The 16,896-nt window shown below is 34.7% G+C and overlaps 1 protein-coding gene across 1 annotated transcript; it reads left to right on the top strand.

Moving 5' to 3' along the window:
* The first annotated feature begins 9,935 nt into the window (after positions 1-9,935).
* LOC121995687 (phosphatidylinositol/phosphatidylcholine transfer protein SFH12-like) lies at positions 9,936-16,369 on the top strand. The gene is made up of 15 exons (XM_042549429.1): positions 9,936-10,205; positions 10,683-10,750; positions 11,465-11,714; positions 11,895-11,994; positions 12,358-12,624; positions 12,882-12,959; positions 13,064-13,165; positions 13,235-13,284; positions 13,470-13,563; positions 13,701-13,796; positions 13,870-14,001; positions 14,465-14,570; positions 14,680-15,044; positions 15,649-15,726; positions 16,090-16,369. The coding sequence occupies exons 2-15, from the start codon at positions 10,705-10,707 to the stop codon at positions 16,111-16,113; spliced, it is 1,788 nt and encodes a 595-aa protein (XP_042405363.1). The 5' UTR covers positions 9,936-10,205; positions 10,683-10,704; the 3' UTR covers positions 16,114-16,369.
* Positions 16,370-16,896: the final 527 nt, after the last annotated feature.

Below are 16,896 nucleotides of genomic sequence, written 5' to 3'. Positions count from 1 at the left end.
ATGAGGCACCAGAGTGGCAAATAGATGGTCGAGTAGCCCACCTGCTCGGCCTGGTGGTACAGTACATTGATATCCCTTAACATCCTTTTGGGAATTGATGCCACCGACACCGGGCATGGGTTGCTAGAAGATCGTACAGTGGAAGGTTCCACTATCACTTCAGAGATATGCTCGGCCCATTAAGGTACTATGTCAGGGACACTTTACTGACACATCTTTTTAGGGCAAGCTTTGAGATACGTGCTCACATTGGGAAGCGTGCACGCGCGCTATCGAAACTCTATATAAAAGGGGGCTAAGCATTGGTGGAGGTACGCATTACATGTGATATTCACTGTTTATGCTACTGTAGTCTTCTTGTTGCTCCGCTTCATTTCTCATCGTCGATGACTAACTTGAGCGTCGGAGGGCCAACGTCGGGGACCCCTTCCCTAACTCGGCACTGACGTAGTCTGTTTTGCAGGTCCGCGCGGAGTCCACCAGAGGTCAGCGTGAGCGCCACATCTCCAGCTTTCCGTCTTTTCGACTTTTGGACAGGATTAGAAACAAAAGAAAGGTCCGATGTTATAACTGCAACGAAGAGGGGTACATCAAGGATGCCTACCCAAAATTGAAAAACAAGGACAAAGAAAAGAACAAGAAGCCAGCTCGGCCCAAGCATAGTCTAAAAGCTATATGGGATGAATCGTCGTCCTCCGAATCTGAAATCGAAGCCTATGCCGGACTGGCCCTAATGGTAGACCATCAAAAGGAAGATGAAACCAGCTTAGAGATGTGCATCGATGAAGGGGGAGGTTCATTAGAGGAAAGCTACGATGAAGGGGGAGCATCAGAATACGAGGTAAGGTAGGTACGTGCCTTATCTCCTGAAATGTTATTTAAATTTATTAAGAGTCTTTCCAAGGATTTAGTAAAATTAGAAAAAGAAAATATGGACTTGAAAAGACAATTAGTCAATACTTACCCCGTAGAGTTATTTGATAATTTGAAATTAGAAAATGACAAATTGAAAACTGAAATAGAATACTTAAAAAATCTTACATGCTCAAATAATCAAAATATTAGGAGATATAATAATTTAAACTGGTATTTTAAATACCATAAGGGCCAAATTAGGAAGATATCACATAAATATATACCTAAGAAATTTTTGATTAACCCAATTAGAAGGAACCTATATTAGGTTCCAAAATCTTGTATAAATTAAAATAGGAAGTAGGGCTTTTAGAGAAAAAATTAAATGTTTAATTTCTTTAAGAGGCTTTGTTTAAAAAGTAGTTATTGCTCCAATAACAAAGAAGGACTAGTGCCTCGCCACAGCTTGGAAGCCAATTACAGAAATAAATGTTTAATTGACTAACTATTAAGCATTGAATTATCATGCTTTCAATGTTTGTCAAATTCTTTTTAAATTATTCAGAAAATTTTTCAAAATTTTTTGGGCCAACTTTCATATTGTTAAAACATCAAAGTTTGTCTTTAACTTTTTTTTTTTTTGAAACTAAAACTATCATTTTTTTTCCTTAGACTTTTTTGTTATTGTTAGTAAAATTTATTTTATTTTTAATGTTATCAAAAGAGGGAGAAGTAAGATTAAGTTTACGGGGAGGTAGTACAATTTTAAATTTTAATATTTGTACTTACTTTTCATACTTGCAATTTTTTTTTTATTTCTATTTTGTTTATGGTTTACCCTAACTTAACTTGAGTTTGATTACATCAAAAAAGGGGAGATTATTGGTACCCCAAGGTAGTTTTGATGTGATCAACTAAGTCAGGTTAGGTTCTGTTAGTATTTGATCTTTGTGTCTAAGTGCGCAAGAGCTTAGGAACACAAAAAGTCGAGCAGAAGACATAGCTAGCGAAAAGGATAGCACGGGAAGGGAGCCGACGAACTCAGTGCATCCGAGGGATGAAGTGCTGCGGAAGAGTACACCAGTAGATGAGAAGAATGTGTGTGACATTCGAGGGACGAGAAGCTGGGGAGGAAGCCTGCTCGAAAAGAAGGTCGGAAAATAGGTTCGAGTGAGTCTTATTTTGGTTGACCGAAATCACCCAGGTGATTGGAGCAGCAAAAGAGCAAAAGATGGCTGGAAGTGATGCTAGAGGTGCCTTCAATGGGAGTTGAAGGCACTTCGCGCGCCTCACTGTGGAAGGCGCCTTCCATGGCTAGAAGGCGCCTTCGATGAACAATACGAAGGCACCTTCCAGCCCTATGGAAGGTGCCTTCGACCAGAAAAATATTATCGTTGCCAAAGGATAAAGCGTCTCACTGGAGGCGCCTTCTAACCTGTTGGAGGCACCTTCCACCCACGAATAGGATTTTCTAAGAGCTATAAAAAGGCCCCTGTAGCTAGGAAATAGACAACAACTTTAGTATCAACTCTAGTATTCATTTTCTAGCAATAGTATGAGCAATCAACGAGTGTAAGAGGCTTCTTCGCCTTCACTAAAGGAGATTTTCTAGAGTGTTTCATTTATCTTGGATTAACAACCAAGTGACCAACTAGGTTGTAACCAAGTAAACTCTGCACCTCTTCTTTCAGTTTTTTTAATTCATTCTTAACTGTACTATTGCTACTAATCTGAGTTGAAAGAATGAGAAAGGTTGTTTCATAGACAATTCACTCCCTCAAGCCGGCCGCCAAGGGTCCTAACAACAACAGGACCTAACTTAACTCGATTAATCATATCAAAATTATCTCGGAGTACTTACAAATAGTAGTAGAAGAATATAAGATGTGTGTGAAACAAAAGACGTATCTATGTCCATGAGGGTGGGACCTTTTTTAACACTTTTATAAGCCCCACATTAATTAAATCTCATATCAGCATAAGATATATGTCAAATCTATGTATCTCCACTATAGTGTACCGTCCCATCCCCTATACATTTCTAGTTTCCTATATTCTATATAAAGATATGGTCATACATGCCTTTGACAATCTCACATGCAATATTAATTGTGGAATGAGCTCTTGAGTTGAAAGGCTCATTAGACTTTCTAGGCCTGACCCAAATATTGGGATAATAGGTTAGAAAAAAGGGGGCCTAATCTCTGGTCGTGTGCTGACAGGTCTACTTAATTATACGCATGTTCATTTGATAGGGATCCGAGGGGAGCAGAGCCCTATGAGTCGAAGATCCGATTGGGTCGATTGAGAACCTAGAGGCAGGCTATATTGGAGCAGAGCCCTGTGATCCTATGAACCGATCGGGAGGAGGTAGGGAGCAGAGCTCTAGGAGTAGGAAATATAATCGGGAATCAACCAGAAGGATATAGGGGAGCAAAACCTCGTGATCATGTGAATCGATTGGGAACCGAGCGGAAGGATATAAGGGAGCAGAGCCCCGTGATCCCATGACCCGATCGGGAGGAGGCAAGGGAGCAGAGTCCTGGGAGTAGAAAATCTGATTGGGAACCGAGCGGAAGGATATAGGGGAGCAGAGTCCCATGAGGCGGAGATATGATTGGATGGTGGTCTCTGATGTCCCAATCGACCATTTACTCAGGTTGACCGACCTTAGACTTTGACTATCATGTTAACCGAAAGATTGACTTTCTGATCCTATGTGAGAGCCACTTATATATCTATTGTATCACACTACAATATGAAAAATTAATTATTTTATTTTAATCAAAATTAATATGTAAAAGTACTATTATATCAAAATACTCTTTATTAACTTAGTCAAAATTACTTAAACTTCATTAAAATAACTTTAAATTGATTAAAATCACTTTAAAATAATTGTAGTAGCTACTAAGTAGCTATTACACAAGAAGTTACTTAGGTAGCTATTATATAATTATAATTAAATCCTAAATTCTAGATTCTGAATAATATTATATTAAAATATTCTTACCAACTTGATAAAAAAAATATTAATCTTTATCAAAATTATTTTAAAATAGTTATAGAAACTACTAAATACTTATTATATAGTTGTAGAAGTAAGTTGCTATTACACGGTTATAGATAAACTTTAAATCATAAATCCTGAACTCTAAATGATAAAACTTTGAGTTCTAAATTCTAAACTCTAAGCACTATCATATAAAAAAATTATCAATTTGATCAAAATTATTTAAATTTCATTAAAATAATTTTAAATTAATTAAAATTACTTTAAGGCAATTGTATAGCAGTTACTAAGTTGTTGGTATGATACTAATTATTACATTTTATAATAGCTACTCGTAGCTGTTATAATAACTTTGAAAATAAAGGTTATTCTCAAAAAAGGAGGGTCGCCTTTTAATTTGATGCTCTTTTAATTTGACTATTATAATAATTTGGGGCCGTCGATTTTTTCCCTAAATGTACCAGATTCTTGCAACTTTAATTGAAATAATTTTATTATGAGTATCAATTGCTACTGCACCCTAGTTATTTAGTTATTAAAGATTATTGTACAAAGAGAAGAAGAAAATAGAAAGTAGGTGTATTTTTTTATTTTAGATAGAGAAAAGAAAGTATATGATTAAGGAGAGGATTAAATAATTTGGACAATAGAAAAGATTTATGTACTTGGTTAAAAAATTTAAGGCACCATCAAAATTCCTAGTTAATTTTGTGCCCATATGTTGGGATCAAGCGTGCTAAATATGTGAAAGCGCAGCGGAAAAATATTAGATCCACTTATCCAGCAGATCCATGCGAAGGAAAAAAATATTTTCTAAAAATAAATTATACTAAGTTACATGATAGGATTACCTTTGTTGTGTGCCCTTCGCAATCCCGACAGCAACCTTTTCTTTGGATCCAGATCTCAACGCGTTCAAACGTCTGTGCTTCTATGATATCCACACGAACATATTCTTCGTTCGTCGTACGAACGAAGCCTTCGGAGAAGAACCATCTTCTTGCTAGAACCATCTTCTTGTGCTAGCAAGAAGATTGGTTCGGCCATGGAAGGAGGAGGAAGAAGAGAGAGATGAAGAGTCACCATTCTCTTCACTTTTCAACTCTTATGAAAAATTCATTACAAAAGACTATTTATATTCATCCCATGAATACCAAAGGTCTTTTATCTCTTTGTATTTCTCTTAATGAGTTGGATTTATTATATTGGATTAACCATTAATCCATTAATCCAATAATCCAATAAGTCTAACCCATTGAGTCTAATCCATTAATTCAATGTGTCTAATTCGGATTGGACTCAATCTAATGAGTGAGTTCATTTGAATCTAACTCAATGAGTAATCCAAAAGCTCTAATTATCTCATGATTTACTTTTAGGACTAATTACTAACACCATCATCGTACATTCAAGTTTAATGAAAAGAGGTAAATTACCTTATATTTGAATTAGATGTATCTATATATATATATATATAGGCCTATGCCTAGGGCCTCAATTTTTATTGGGGCCCATTATTTTTAATGTATTAAATATATTGTTATATGTTTTTTCAAAGATAATGAAAAAAATATGGCCCACGTGATAAAAGATTGTACAATTTCATTCTCTAAAAATCGGGATCATTATTTTTAATATACTAAATATATTTTTATGTATAATTTTTTTAAAAAAATGGAAAAGAATAGAACCCACGTGATTAAATATTTATTTCAATCTATAAAGCTTCGTATTTCACAACTCATTAGGGTTCAATGGATAGAGTAATAAAAGAATTCTTTTTTTAACAAATTAAATTTATTTTTAATTATAGATATTATTTTATAAAATCTAATCTATTCCTCTTCAATATCTCTCAATCATAGCCACTCTCATTACATTTCTCATTCCTTGGTGATACTTTCTTTTTGATCAATAAGAACATAAATTAGAATTTTTTTTAATCTTATCCATACAATTGAAAATAAAAATGCTAGTTATTTTTAAGTTTCTCCTCTTCCCCTTTTCCAACTCCCTCCCTCTCTGTACTTTTTTTGCTCATTGAGATTGGAGAAAAGAAACTGCACCTAACACTTACATGATGATCCGGTCAATGCTATGATGCTCGTTGCTTGATTTATTCAAATGTTATGTGTTCATCCATATTGTGTCTGATAAAAATAGAAGATTTTATTAAATTTTAGCAATAATGAGTGAGATACCTCTATCATTTCGCTTCCTTGATAGAAGTTTAACTTTTATTTAGATATATTTATAGTCATAAATTATTCAATTTTCTCTTTGTCTCCATTCTATCATTTATAATTGTTCTAGTTTAGGTAATGAAAAATATAATTTTTTTTCTTTTGCTCTGTGCTTAAAAAGGCTTTCATTTAGTTTTTGATAAATGATAATGGTTGGTTTTGATCTTATTGTGATCTTTATTTTTTAAATTAAGCATGAGAGCATTTTTTTTCTATTATTATTCTTATTTCCTCAATTTTGTTCATTTTTGTAAGGGTTGTTCTCTCCTTCTTTTATTTAAATAATTAGACATATTTCTATATTTCTTTTTTTTAAAATAATTTTGAATATACTTATTTTTAGCTAAGTGAATTGTAAACTTATTGTCTACTTGAGGTGTATTATTATATCTAATAATAATAATTAGGTTATCAAAACTTGAATATGAAAATTTAATTAATAATTTAGTATCTAAAAATGAGAAAATTAAATTGTATTATTTTTTAAAATTAATATTTAATTTGTTAAAAAAAATTTTAAACCACTGTTTTCGATCCCAAGTCTGAATGAATAAAAGGTGAGGGAATTTTTTTTAAAATAATGTCAAAAACCTAAATTTTATTTTCCGCCTAGGGCCTCAAATAGGCTTGAGCCGACCCTTGTTGAAAATATATTCAAAAAGCATGGGTTTAAAAGAATGAAGATATCTCTATTAGTATGAAGTCTTTTGGATAGAGTCAAAAAAATAAAATCATTAGGTCTTAAGGCCAAAGTGGATAATATTATATTATTATGAAGATACATGAATTATTTGGTCCCAGCAAATGGTATCAAAGTCATGGTCCAGATCGGATGTCATGTGGGGTGACATTGTATTTCACTTCTCCTTCCTTTGACATTGGTTCCTTCTTCTTGAACATCCACTTGCATCCTATAGCTTGTTTTCTCTCAGGAAGTTCCACTAGATCTCATGTTTTGTTCTTTTACAGTGACCTCATCTCCTCCATCATAGCACTCATCCACTTGCTCTTCTCAGTGTTATGAACTGCCTTTTGAAAAGATGTAGGATCTCCGCTATTAGTTATGAATGCATAAGACACCAAGTCCTCAAAACCATATCTGGTGGGTGATTTTATGACCTGTCTTATCTTACCTCCAGCTATATGCGATGTTTTGTGTGCCCTGAGCTATCATTATCAGAGTCATGAGTTTCTTGCTTCGCTTACACAATGTCCTTATGCTTGTTGCTTTGTGATTTTTTCGTTCCATCTTCTTGAGTACTTTGTAACATGATCTTCTCATCAAACACCACATCTCTGATGATCACCACCTTGTTTGCCTTAGAATCCCAAAGCTTGAAGTCTTTAACTCCTTTCTGATACCCCATAAAAATGTAATGTTTTAGCTTTGCATCCAGCTTTAATCTTTCTCACTAGATATATGCATATAGACTGGACATTAAAAAATTTGAAGATGAGAGTAATTTACTAGATTCCCTGTCTATACTTCCTTTGATACTTTGTCTTCCAGTACTGCTCTTGATGATCTATTAATGAGATAACATGTTATGTTAACTACTGCTGCCCAAAAATTCTTTGCTAGCCTATTAATAAGACATCTTGTCTTCTTAATGATTGTCCTATTCAACATTTTCACCACACCATTCTTCATGGGAATTTGAAGGAGTGGATTTTTATGTTACGACCTGAAAGATTTAGTCAGCCCTAACAAGAGCAGTTGATTTTCATATAGAATAAACCACTCTATGAATTGAAACAATCTCCTAGGCAATGATACAAGTATTTTGATTCATACATGATTCAAAATAGCTTTAGAAGATGTGAGTACGACTGTTACCTATATGTGAAGAGCATGGACGATGAATCGCTGACTTTCCTAATACTATACATTGATGACCTGTTGATTGTTGCAAAGAAGAAGAAAGAGGTTGACAAATTGAATGAGCTACTGAGCAAGGAATTTGACATGAAAGACTTGGGCGAAACCAAGAAGATTCTTAGGATGGAAATTTATAAGGATAGGGATACAGAGAGATTATGGTTATCTCAACGTAGCTATGTGGAATAGGTTTTGGATATGTCCAACATGAAGAATACAAAAACGTTGAGAACACCTTTTGCAGATCACTTCAAGTTATCCAATACACAATATCCAAGGACAGATGAGGAGATCTAGAAGATGTCAAAGGTTCCATATATAGTATAATTGGTTGTCTAATATATGCCATAGTTTGTATGAGACTATATTTAATGCAAACAGTTAGTATAGTGAGTAAGTTTCTCTCAAATCTTGGTCGACCGTATTAAGATGCAGTGAAGTAGATTTTCAGATACTTGAACAATGCAACTGATTATGATAGCATGTTCTATAGACAACTGGAAAATACTTCACTGTCAAGATATGTGGATGCTGACTATGCAAAAGATCTAGATAATATGAGGTTTACTACAGGATACGTGTTCGCAATAACTAGAGGACATAACTGTTGGAAGTTAATGATATAACCCATAATTGCATTATCGACTACGTAGTCATAGCACATAGCCATAGGTAAAGCAGCAAAGAAAGCTTTGTGGCTTACAGGGTTGATCGGAGAATTGGGGGTTCAGCAAAATGGAGTCAAGTTGTTGTGTGATAGTAAGAGTGCTATCTATTTGATAAAGAATTAGGTGTATCATGCGAGAACCAAGCATATTAATGTGAGGTATCACAAGACCATAGAGATCATTGCTTCCGGGGAAATTCAACTTGAGGATGTCCATACTGCAGATAATGTTGCAGATATGTTGACAAAGCCAGTAACCGTAGAGAAGTTCAAGTATTGCTTAAACTTGATCCTTATCTCTAGATGCTAAAGGAAGAAAGCCCAAACCTATAGATCCAGTTGGAGTTTTACTCAAATACTCGTATTCTTCGAAGGGGTGAATATTCACCGAGGTGGAGATTGTTAATGGGTGGCTCATATATGAGTGAAGGTCATTACAATTTTTTATAACAGAATTCTATTACAATTTTTTATAATAGAAATTTGTTATGATTTTTCGGGTCTGTTTTAGCATGTTAGGGTTTGGGCACTATTTATAGGGGGTAATTGTAAACCTATTACATTATGGTGTGAATTCTTTAATATAGAGAGAATTCTAATAAAGTTTCAACTATTTTGTATAGTAGGTAACTCTTCTTCTTCTTCTTCTTCTTCTTCTTCTTCTTCCTCATGTTTGCTCTTTATGGTGTGTCTTTGACTCATTGCTCCGCACTATCTCTTTATCTCTTTCCCTTCTTCCGCGTTAGAAGTGTTGCCCCCTTTACGTAACAATTGGTATTAGAGTCATAATCTAGACCGGATGTCACGTGCGGTGATCTTGAACGAAGTTACGAGAAGGCCCTGAACAGGTCAAGAGTGATCGGATACTTGCAAGAAGACGCAAAGCAAGTCAAGAGTGACTTGATGCTTGAGGAGAGGTCTGGAATAGGTCAAGAGTGACCATATGCTTGAGAGGCTCGAACTATGAGAATAATAATTATTTTTCGCTTGAAGGGAGAATTGTTAGGAATACAATTAAAGTCCTACATTGAAAAGATATGAAAAAGATCATATATTTAAAAAAAATATAAGGATATCTATATTAAAATAAGATCTTTTAGATAGAATCTAAAAAATAAAATTTTAACACCATAGTATTATGGAAATATATGATTTTTTTTAATTCCAACCTACTTAATATTTTATATACTTACATTTAATTAGACAATTCTGAATAATTGTTTTATGCAATTGGACAGGTATAGCAGTTAGGTAGGTTGCCTCTATGGAAGCCGTTTCCAAAGAACGGAGTGGCATGCATTTCGGCTCTCGGTCACCCTCCTCCCTCTTTCGTGGACATTTGCCGACACACGGCTGGAGACAGGGACCTCGTCAACGCCATCCATTGATAAAAAAAGGAGAGATTTTTCTCTCTCCTACAGCTTGCAATCGCGTTGTTGCCTTCCTGTAACTCTCCCCTTTCTCCTCACCGAGGTCTTTTTATGCTGCTCGATCCCCCAATCGCCTTTTTTCTCTTCTCTAACTGACAGATTTCTAGCCCATTCCCAGGTAATGCCTTTTTCTTCTCGCCTTTTATCTCTGTTTGGCTTCTCCTTCTAGCTCCATTCAGTTTTTGAGAAGAAAAATGCTTCCTTTCTGGTGATTGTTGAGGTCTTCTGCATTGCATTTGACTTTATTCATGTCGAGGCGAATCTAGATTTTTAAGCTATGCCCAAGAAAACCCTACATCGGATGTTGTGGGCTTGCGACTACGCACAAGTTGATTAGTTTTGCGGCTTTGTCTTACATTTTGGGGATCCATTCACTATTCATAGTTATATCTTGCGATTAATAGAAAGATTCATTTTTTTCCTTCTGTGCGTCAGCTTTTTACACGTTTGCTCCCGTGTGATGAAACATGCATCTATATAATACATCCTTCCCTCAGAAATTGTTGTTGTTGTTTAATTACTGATAAAATTGCACACTTCAGTTGCTTGGAGGTGTTCTTTGCATAACCCCTTTGCATTTTGTATCTTGAACCAGGTTGAACTTGCAAGCACCAAAAATGTGTGAAGTCATGTCTGGACCAGTTAACCAGTTCCACAAACATGGTATGCAAATGACGAGATTTGGCGTGTTGTTACATGATCTGTTTGCATATGTTCCTCATCCAATTTTATTTGCTATTATCAGCAAAAGTATTAGAGAAGTTCAGGATGTAACCAAGTGCCATTGAATTTGCATGGAACATTCTAAATAACTTTTCTTTTCGCTTACCTACAATATCATTTTTTTTATTTCATTGATAAAAAGAATCTTCTTGTTCTTGAATAGTAGTTTGATTTCTATCATGAGAATATGGAAGTTGCGATAACAATTTCAAGACCTGTGGTGAACCCCAATATGTATTGAATTTTAGTTTAAGTTAGTCTAAGGTAATTTAATTAGCTCAATAATGTAGGCCTTCTCGTAAGTATTTATATGACCCTAGGGTAAATACTTAGTTTAGAAATCTAAGCAATGCTTGACTCGGAAATCTCACATCACGTCATGAATCTTGATGCCTTATGGTTAATGACTTACACATTTCAAGATTGTAGATGACACAAAAAAAGTGTTTGAAATAGGCAGCTGAAAAACAACTAATATGAAATGCATTACATATCCTACTGTGTCTTTTAAATGATGATTGTGGCCTAGGCTATGATTCCTCAGTTTAGAAAATATAACATTACACAATACACAGACACACACGCTAATGAAGTCTGAGGCTCTAAAGGGGCTCTTTACTGAAAGACTTATTGAATGCTAATATCTATTTTCAGGTCTTGATACTATCTCCGAGGATGAAAGGAAAACCAAGATTGAATCACTAAAGAAGAAGGCATACAATGCATCCTCAAAGTTCAGGAATTCTTTGACAAAAAGGGGCAGGAGAAGTAGCAAAGTCATGTCTGTCTCCATTGAGGATGTGCGTGATGCCGAGGAATTGAAGGCCGTTGATGCCTTCCGTCAGATTCTAATTTTGGAAGAGATGCTACCCTCTAAGCATGATGATTATCATATGATGCTCAGGTTTTTCACTTGCTTGATGTTTTTTTTTTAAAAAATAAATTCTTTCCTGAGAATTAAGCACTGAATTGTTTCTTTCATGACTACTTGAAGTTGGATGAAAAAGGCAATAACTTTGGTTCCCTACCCATCTATCTTCTTCTATTTCATTCTTCCTTATCAATGCAAATTTATGTGATTCAGATTTCTCAAGGCCAGAAAATTTGACATTGAGAAAACAAAGCAAATGTGGGCAGATATGCTTAAGTGGAGGAAGGAATTTGGAGCTGACACAATTTTAGAGGTAATGTATCTTTCTCCTTCGGGTGTGTTCATTATTCATGCAAAAGTACATGTTTTTTAGTTCATAAATTCTCTCTTTTCCTGGACTCCTTTCTTCTTACTTTAAAACATATAACGTAACATGTGCAACATAGTGTAGCACATTTCTGAGTGGTGTGGCTCGCGGAGAATAATTATAAGTTATATTATAAAGAAACTTCCTCCAAAGTCCATTTCATAATCAAGTATGCTATCTTACTTTTAGTGGGACAATCAATTTTCAATTGTCATCAGATTCTTTATGCTTATAATTATTTGCAACATATTTATTGTTAGTGGCATTTCAGAATAACACATTCTTCTTCCTCTTTCTATTGTATAATAGGATTTTGAATTCAAGGAACTTGATCAAGTCTTAGAATACTATCCACAAGGTCATCATGGGGTAGATAAGGATGGCAGACCTGTCTATATTGAAAGGTTGGGTCAAGTTGATCCCAACAAGCTGATGCAAGTCACAACCATGGATCGATATCTTAAATACCATGTAAAAGAGTTCGAGAGGACTTTTGCTGTCAAGTTTCCAGCTTGTTCAGTTGCGGCAAAACAACACATAGACCAGAGCACTACCATCATTGATGTTCAGGGAGTGGTATGGTTGAGATGACTTTCGCTACCTTTTGAAATATATCACAGTCTTCATCTTTTTCCAAGCATGATTTAGAAACAAAATGAAAGCATCTGCAAAGGATTGTGCTATAGATGAGATGTTTTGAACTTTTTAAGTCTAGTATATTCCTACTTTTTCTGGAAGAATTCAGATTTGTCTTAGACATTTCATTTTTCTTTTTTTTTCATGTCTCAGATATCTCTACTTGGTTCTAATTTATGTGACAATTTCAAATGTAGGGTGTTAAACAATTCAGTAAGGCTGCAAGAGAACTAATAGGATGTCTTCAAAAAATTGACGGCGACAATTATCCTGAGGTATCTTAATTATTCGAGAGACATAAATTCTGATCAATTACTTTACTGTTAGAATCTTAAATGTCCAATGTGTCCAATCACTGTGACTGTTTGTCTTTCCTCAGACCCTGTGCCGCATGTTTATCATCAATGCAGGCCAGGGATTCAGACTGCTTTGGAGTACTATAAAGTCCTTTCTTGATCCCAAAACCACTGCCAAGATCCATGTAAGAATTTTGCCTCTACATGGAATGTGTACAACAAAAGAATTTAGCATCTAAAAAAGTTTTTTGCAGGTTTTAGGAAACAAGTACCAAAGTAAGCTGCTAGAAGTAATTGATGCCAGGTATCTTCTTATGACTAGAGGTTGAAAATTTTCTTAGTTGGGACAAATGTCAATTGACATAAAAGAAAAATATAGTTCTGGAATTTTTTCAAGCAATTTTTTTTGTTTTAAAAATATGATAAGAAGAAATAATGGTTCTTAATAATTGATCTTTAAAATTCCTAATTTATTGGTTAATTCACAAGTGAATTGCCGGAGTTCCTTGGTGGCACTTGCAAATGTGAAGGTGGATGTCTTCGATCGGATAAAGGGCCGTGGAAGGATACTGAAATCTTGAAGGTGGTTGTTTCCCATTCATTTTTGCTTTTGGTTCATACTCTAATTCCTTGCTTGTGACCTTTTGCATTATATTGCATCAAAAAGAGAACCTTATCATATTTTAAGCATCAATGTTCTTTGATAAATTGACAACGTAGATTGTTCAAAATGGCACTGGAAGTTGTGAATTGCAACATCTTACATCTGGAGCTGAGGAAAAAACCATTTCTGAAGAAGAAGTATTCTATCCTAAGGTGATGATGATATCATATTTTGTACTTCTCCCTTGGAATTTTGTGATACTGAAGTAATTCTTGTTCAATGAAGAAGCAAGATTCCTGCTATCCCAAAGCTCATTTAACAGTAGATAAGTGTTCTATTTCTCCGAGTCCCCCAAGGAGTACTATTGAGCATCCACACATGTCACCTATACGGGAAGTTGACAGTTCCAAATGGCAGGTAATGTCTAGTAAACCATTACCTTTGCAAACCCTATTTAGTCTATTCTTGTAATCTAGCTTGTTGATTTCCTTGTTTAGCTATTTTCATTTCTTTCACTGAACGGTTGGATCAGCAAGTATGCATTAACAGAGTGTTCTCATTCTCTTTAGAGAAAAAATTGAAAACCTCTTTAACTATACTGTATTCTATCCTTCATCCAAATCATGATGTTTGATCACATCAAATATTCAAGTACTAATTGCTAGAATCCTGAGGTTTAGCTTAGCTTTAGATTTGAAAATATATCCTCAATAGTTCACTTTTCCTTCTTGAAGATAACAAGATCAAAGGACCTCTATATTTGAGAATACAAGAAACCATAGGATACAAATAGAGTCTATTGTAGTTCTACATGACTCTATTTCATGATAATTGAAAATTTGCTGCACTAACATTTAACCATAAGGATTTGCATGTACAGATTTCTCGTGAAAAATTCCCTGAACCTTGTTCTTATGGTGGTTTTGTTCCAATTGTGGACAAGGCTGTGGATGCTAACTGGAACAAAAAGTTTGACGTCCCTAAAGGTCCATATTGATGCATGATTAAATCTTTAAACTTTCAAATTACTATTACTTCAGAATTCTCACTCCCATTTATGGACTTTATTTTTCTTACAATCCACTTGAATTACAGATTCATATGCTGTCTCTGAAGTTTACAATGGTCCTGATGGATTTAGTAATGGGATTCTTTCTGGGGCCATGGCTATTGTCATGGGGGTTTTCACTATGGTCCGTGTTGGTCGGAATATAACAAGGAAGATTGTTAATGCAGACATTGACTCCAGTTCTGGCAAAAGGCACCAGAGGCAGCTGACGGCACCGACTGTCACAGCGGTTGAATACTCATGCGTATTGAAACGCCTGGATGAGCTGGAAGAGAAGGTAACTGTTCTTGACAATAAGCCCACTGAGATGCCACCTGAGAAGGAAGAGATACTAAATTCTGCCGTCAAGCGTGTGGATATTTTGGAGGCAGAGCTTGCCGCAACAAAGAAGGTATCAGCTTGAAAAAAGTGTTAAAATAATTTTCCTAAAGAAACTGTTAAACACAAATATTCAACCTATGATACATCTGATGATACACACATTCGATGTAGGATCTTCTTAAACACTGAGAAATATGAGTAAATATATATAACTTCTCTGAATGCCTATCATTCAAAAAATGTTTCATGACATCATTTACCATATAGCATGCTTAAAATCATTTATTTCACACACATATATTTACTGTTTTTCTTCTAGGAACTAGATTTGGCCAGATTTGTGTTATGAATGTAACAGAGAATTAAGTATCTTGCTGCTTGGGCATGGTGGACTTTTGTATAGACAAATGGCACTTGAATGTGAACCTAGAGAGGTCTAACTTTTTTACATTCAAGCAGGTATTGTGTTGAAGAAATGTAACTCTTTTGTTATAAGATGTTTGCCCTTTCTTGTAGATGAATGATCTAAACATTTCACAAGTTCCTTGTATTTGTATAGTCCTTGTTGATTCAAGGCCGAGTTCTCTACTTATTTTTATGTTTAAAAATGGCTCTTAACCTAGAATAAAGTGGCAATGCAATTATCTAAGACTTTTAGGTTATGGTGTTTCCAGGCTCTTGAGGATGCTCTAGAGAAACAGAAGGAGCTTCTTGCTTATGTCGAGAAGAGAAAGAAGAGGAAGAAGATGTTGGTAAGTGGCCTCAGCTGTTTTTTTTTTTTCCTTTTGATATCATTTATGAACAATGAGGTGTTTCTGTTTCAGTTAGTATGTTAGAAACAAAGAAATAGCAAAGTCCTGAACACCAAAGCTTCTGAATCCCAAGGGAACATAAACAAAAAAAGAAGATGACAATTAAGAATATGTAACATATCAGTAAAAATTCTAATTTTAGAACCTCTCTAGTCTTCTGAGAGCTTGTGTATGCAAAAGGATTATTATGTAGCTAATTCTTGTTTTATTCAAGGACAAAGCCAGGTTTATGTAGCTACTCTAGAAAGCATCTCTCTTTATCTCCCTCTCTTGATCATTTTCTTCTGTTTCACTCATTTGCAGAATCCATTTTGCTGGGGCAAGTGAGGAAGAGAGAAACTCAGATCTCACTAAAACAAAGCGCGAGTCTGGAAATATTGTCAGCTTCTTTGAGTGTTGTGTTTGTAAGACTGATTCAAAGTCTGGGTTCAATATCTAAATCATGACCTTTTTGTTTCATATCATCCCAAAGGAATATTGATTGTTGCAATGTGAATACTTACTTGTAAACCAAACAAAGGCACTATTTGCTTCTGTTTTCAACAAGTAACAGTGGTTTAAATATCAGTGACTTTTTTTATTCTTTTTGATGAAAATTTACTCTCATTTTATTCATCAAGATCTTGAATTGATAAAATATAACTGCATATGGACAATCAGAATTATACATCTTATGGACTTCTTATAATAGAGGAACTTATCAGAATCTTTTGTCAACATTCAAGGCATTTTAGAGTTCTCTTAAAACTTTCTACTACTTTTCTTTTAGATTTTCATAAATCAAAAATATTAATTGGAAAGATTATAATAAACCATCATAGATATTTGATATTTCATGAATGAGTTTATATTCACAAATCAAATTAAAATGGGAAAAATACAAGAAATATGTTTTAGCAAACATAACAACACTAGGTCAAGCTACTCCCTTATGAGCTTTAAAAATATAAGCAACGATATCATTGTAACGGTTAAAGCTTTATACACATTATCATATGTAAAACAAAATATCTTTGAAAAGATTAATGTCTTTGAACCATAATGTTCTTACCAGATCAATTAGTTCAAGTGATTCAAATTGAATTAAGCTTTTGGTGGGGTCAACCTAAA

This window comes from Zingiber officinale, chromosome 6A (assembly GCF_018446385.1).
Source record: "Zingiber officinale cultivar Zhangliang chromosome 6A, Zo_v1.1, whole genome shotgun sequence".
Classification (NCBI taxonomy): domain Eukaryota; kingdom Viridiplantae; phylum Streptophyta; class Magnoliopsida; order Zingiberales; family Zingiberaceae; genus Zingiber; species Zingiber officinale.
This window is presented reverse-complemented; position numbering and strand designations above follow the sequence as displayed.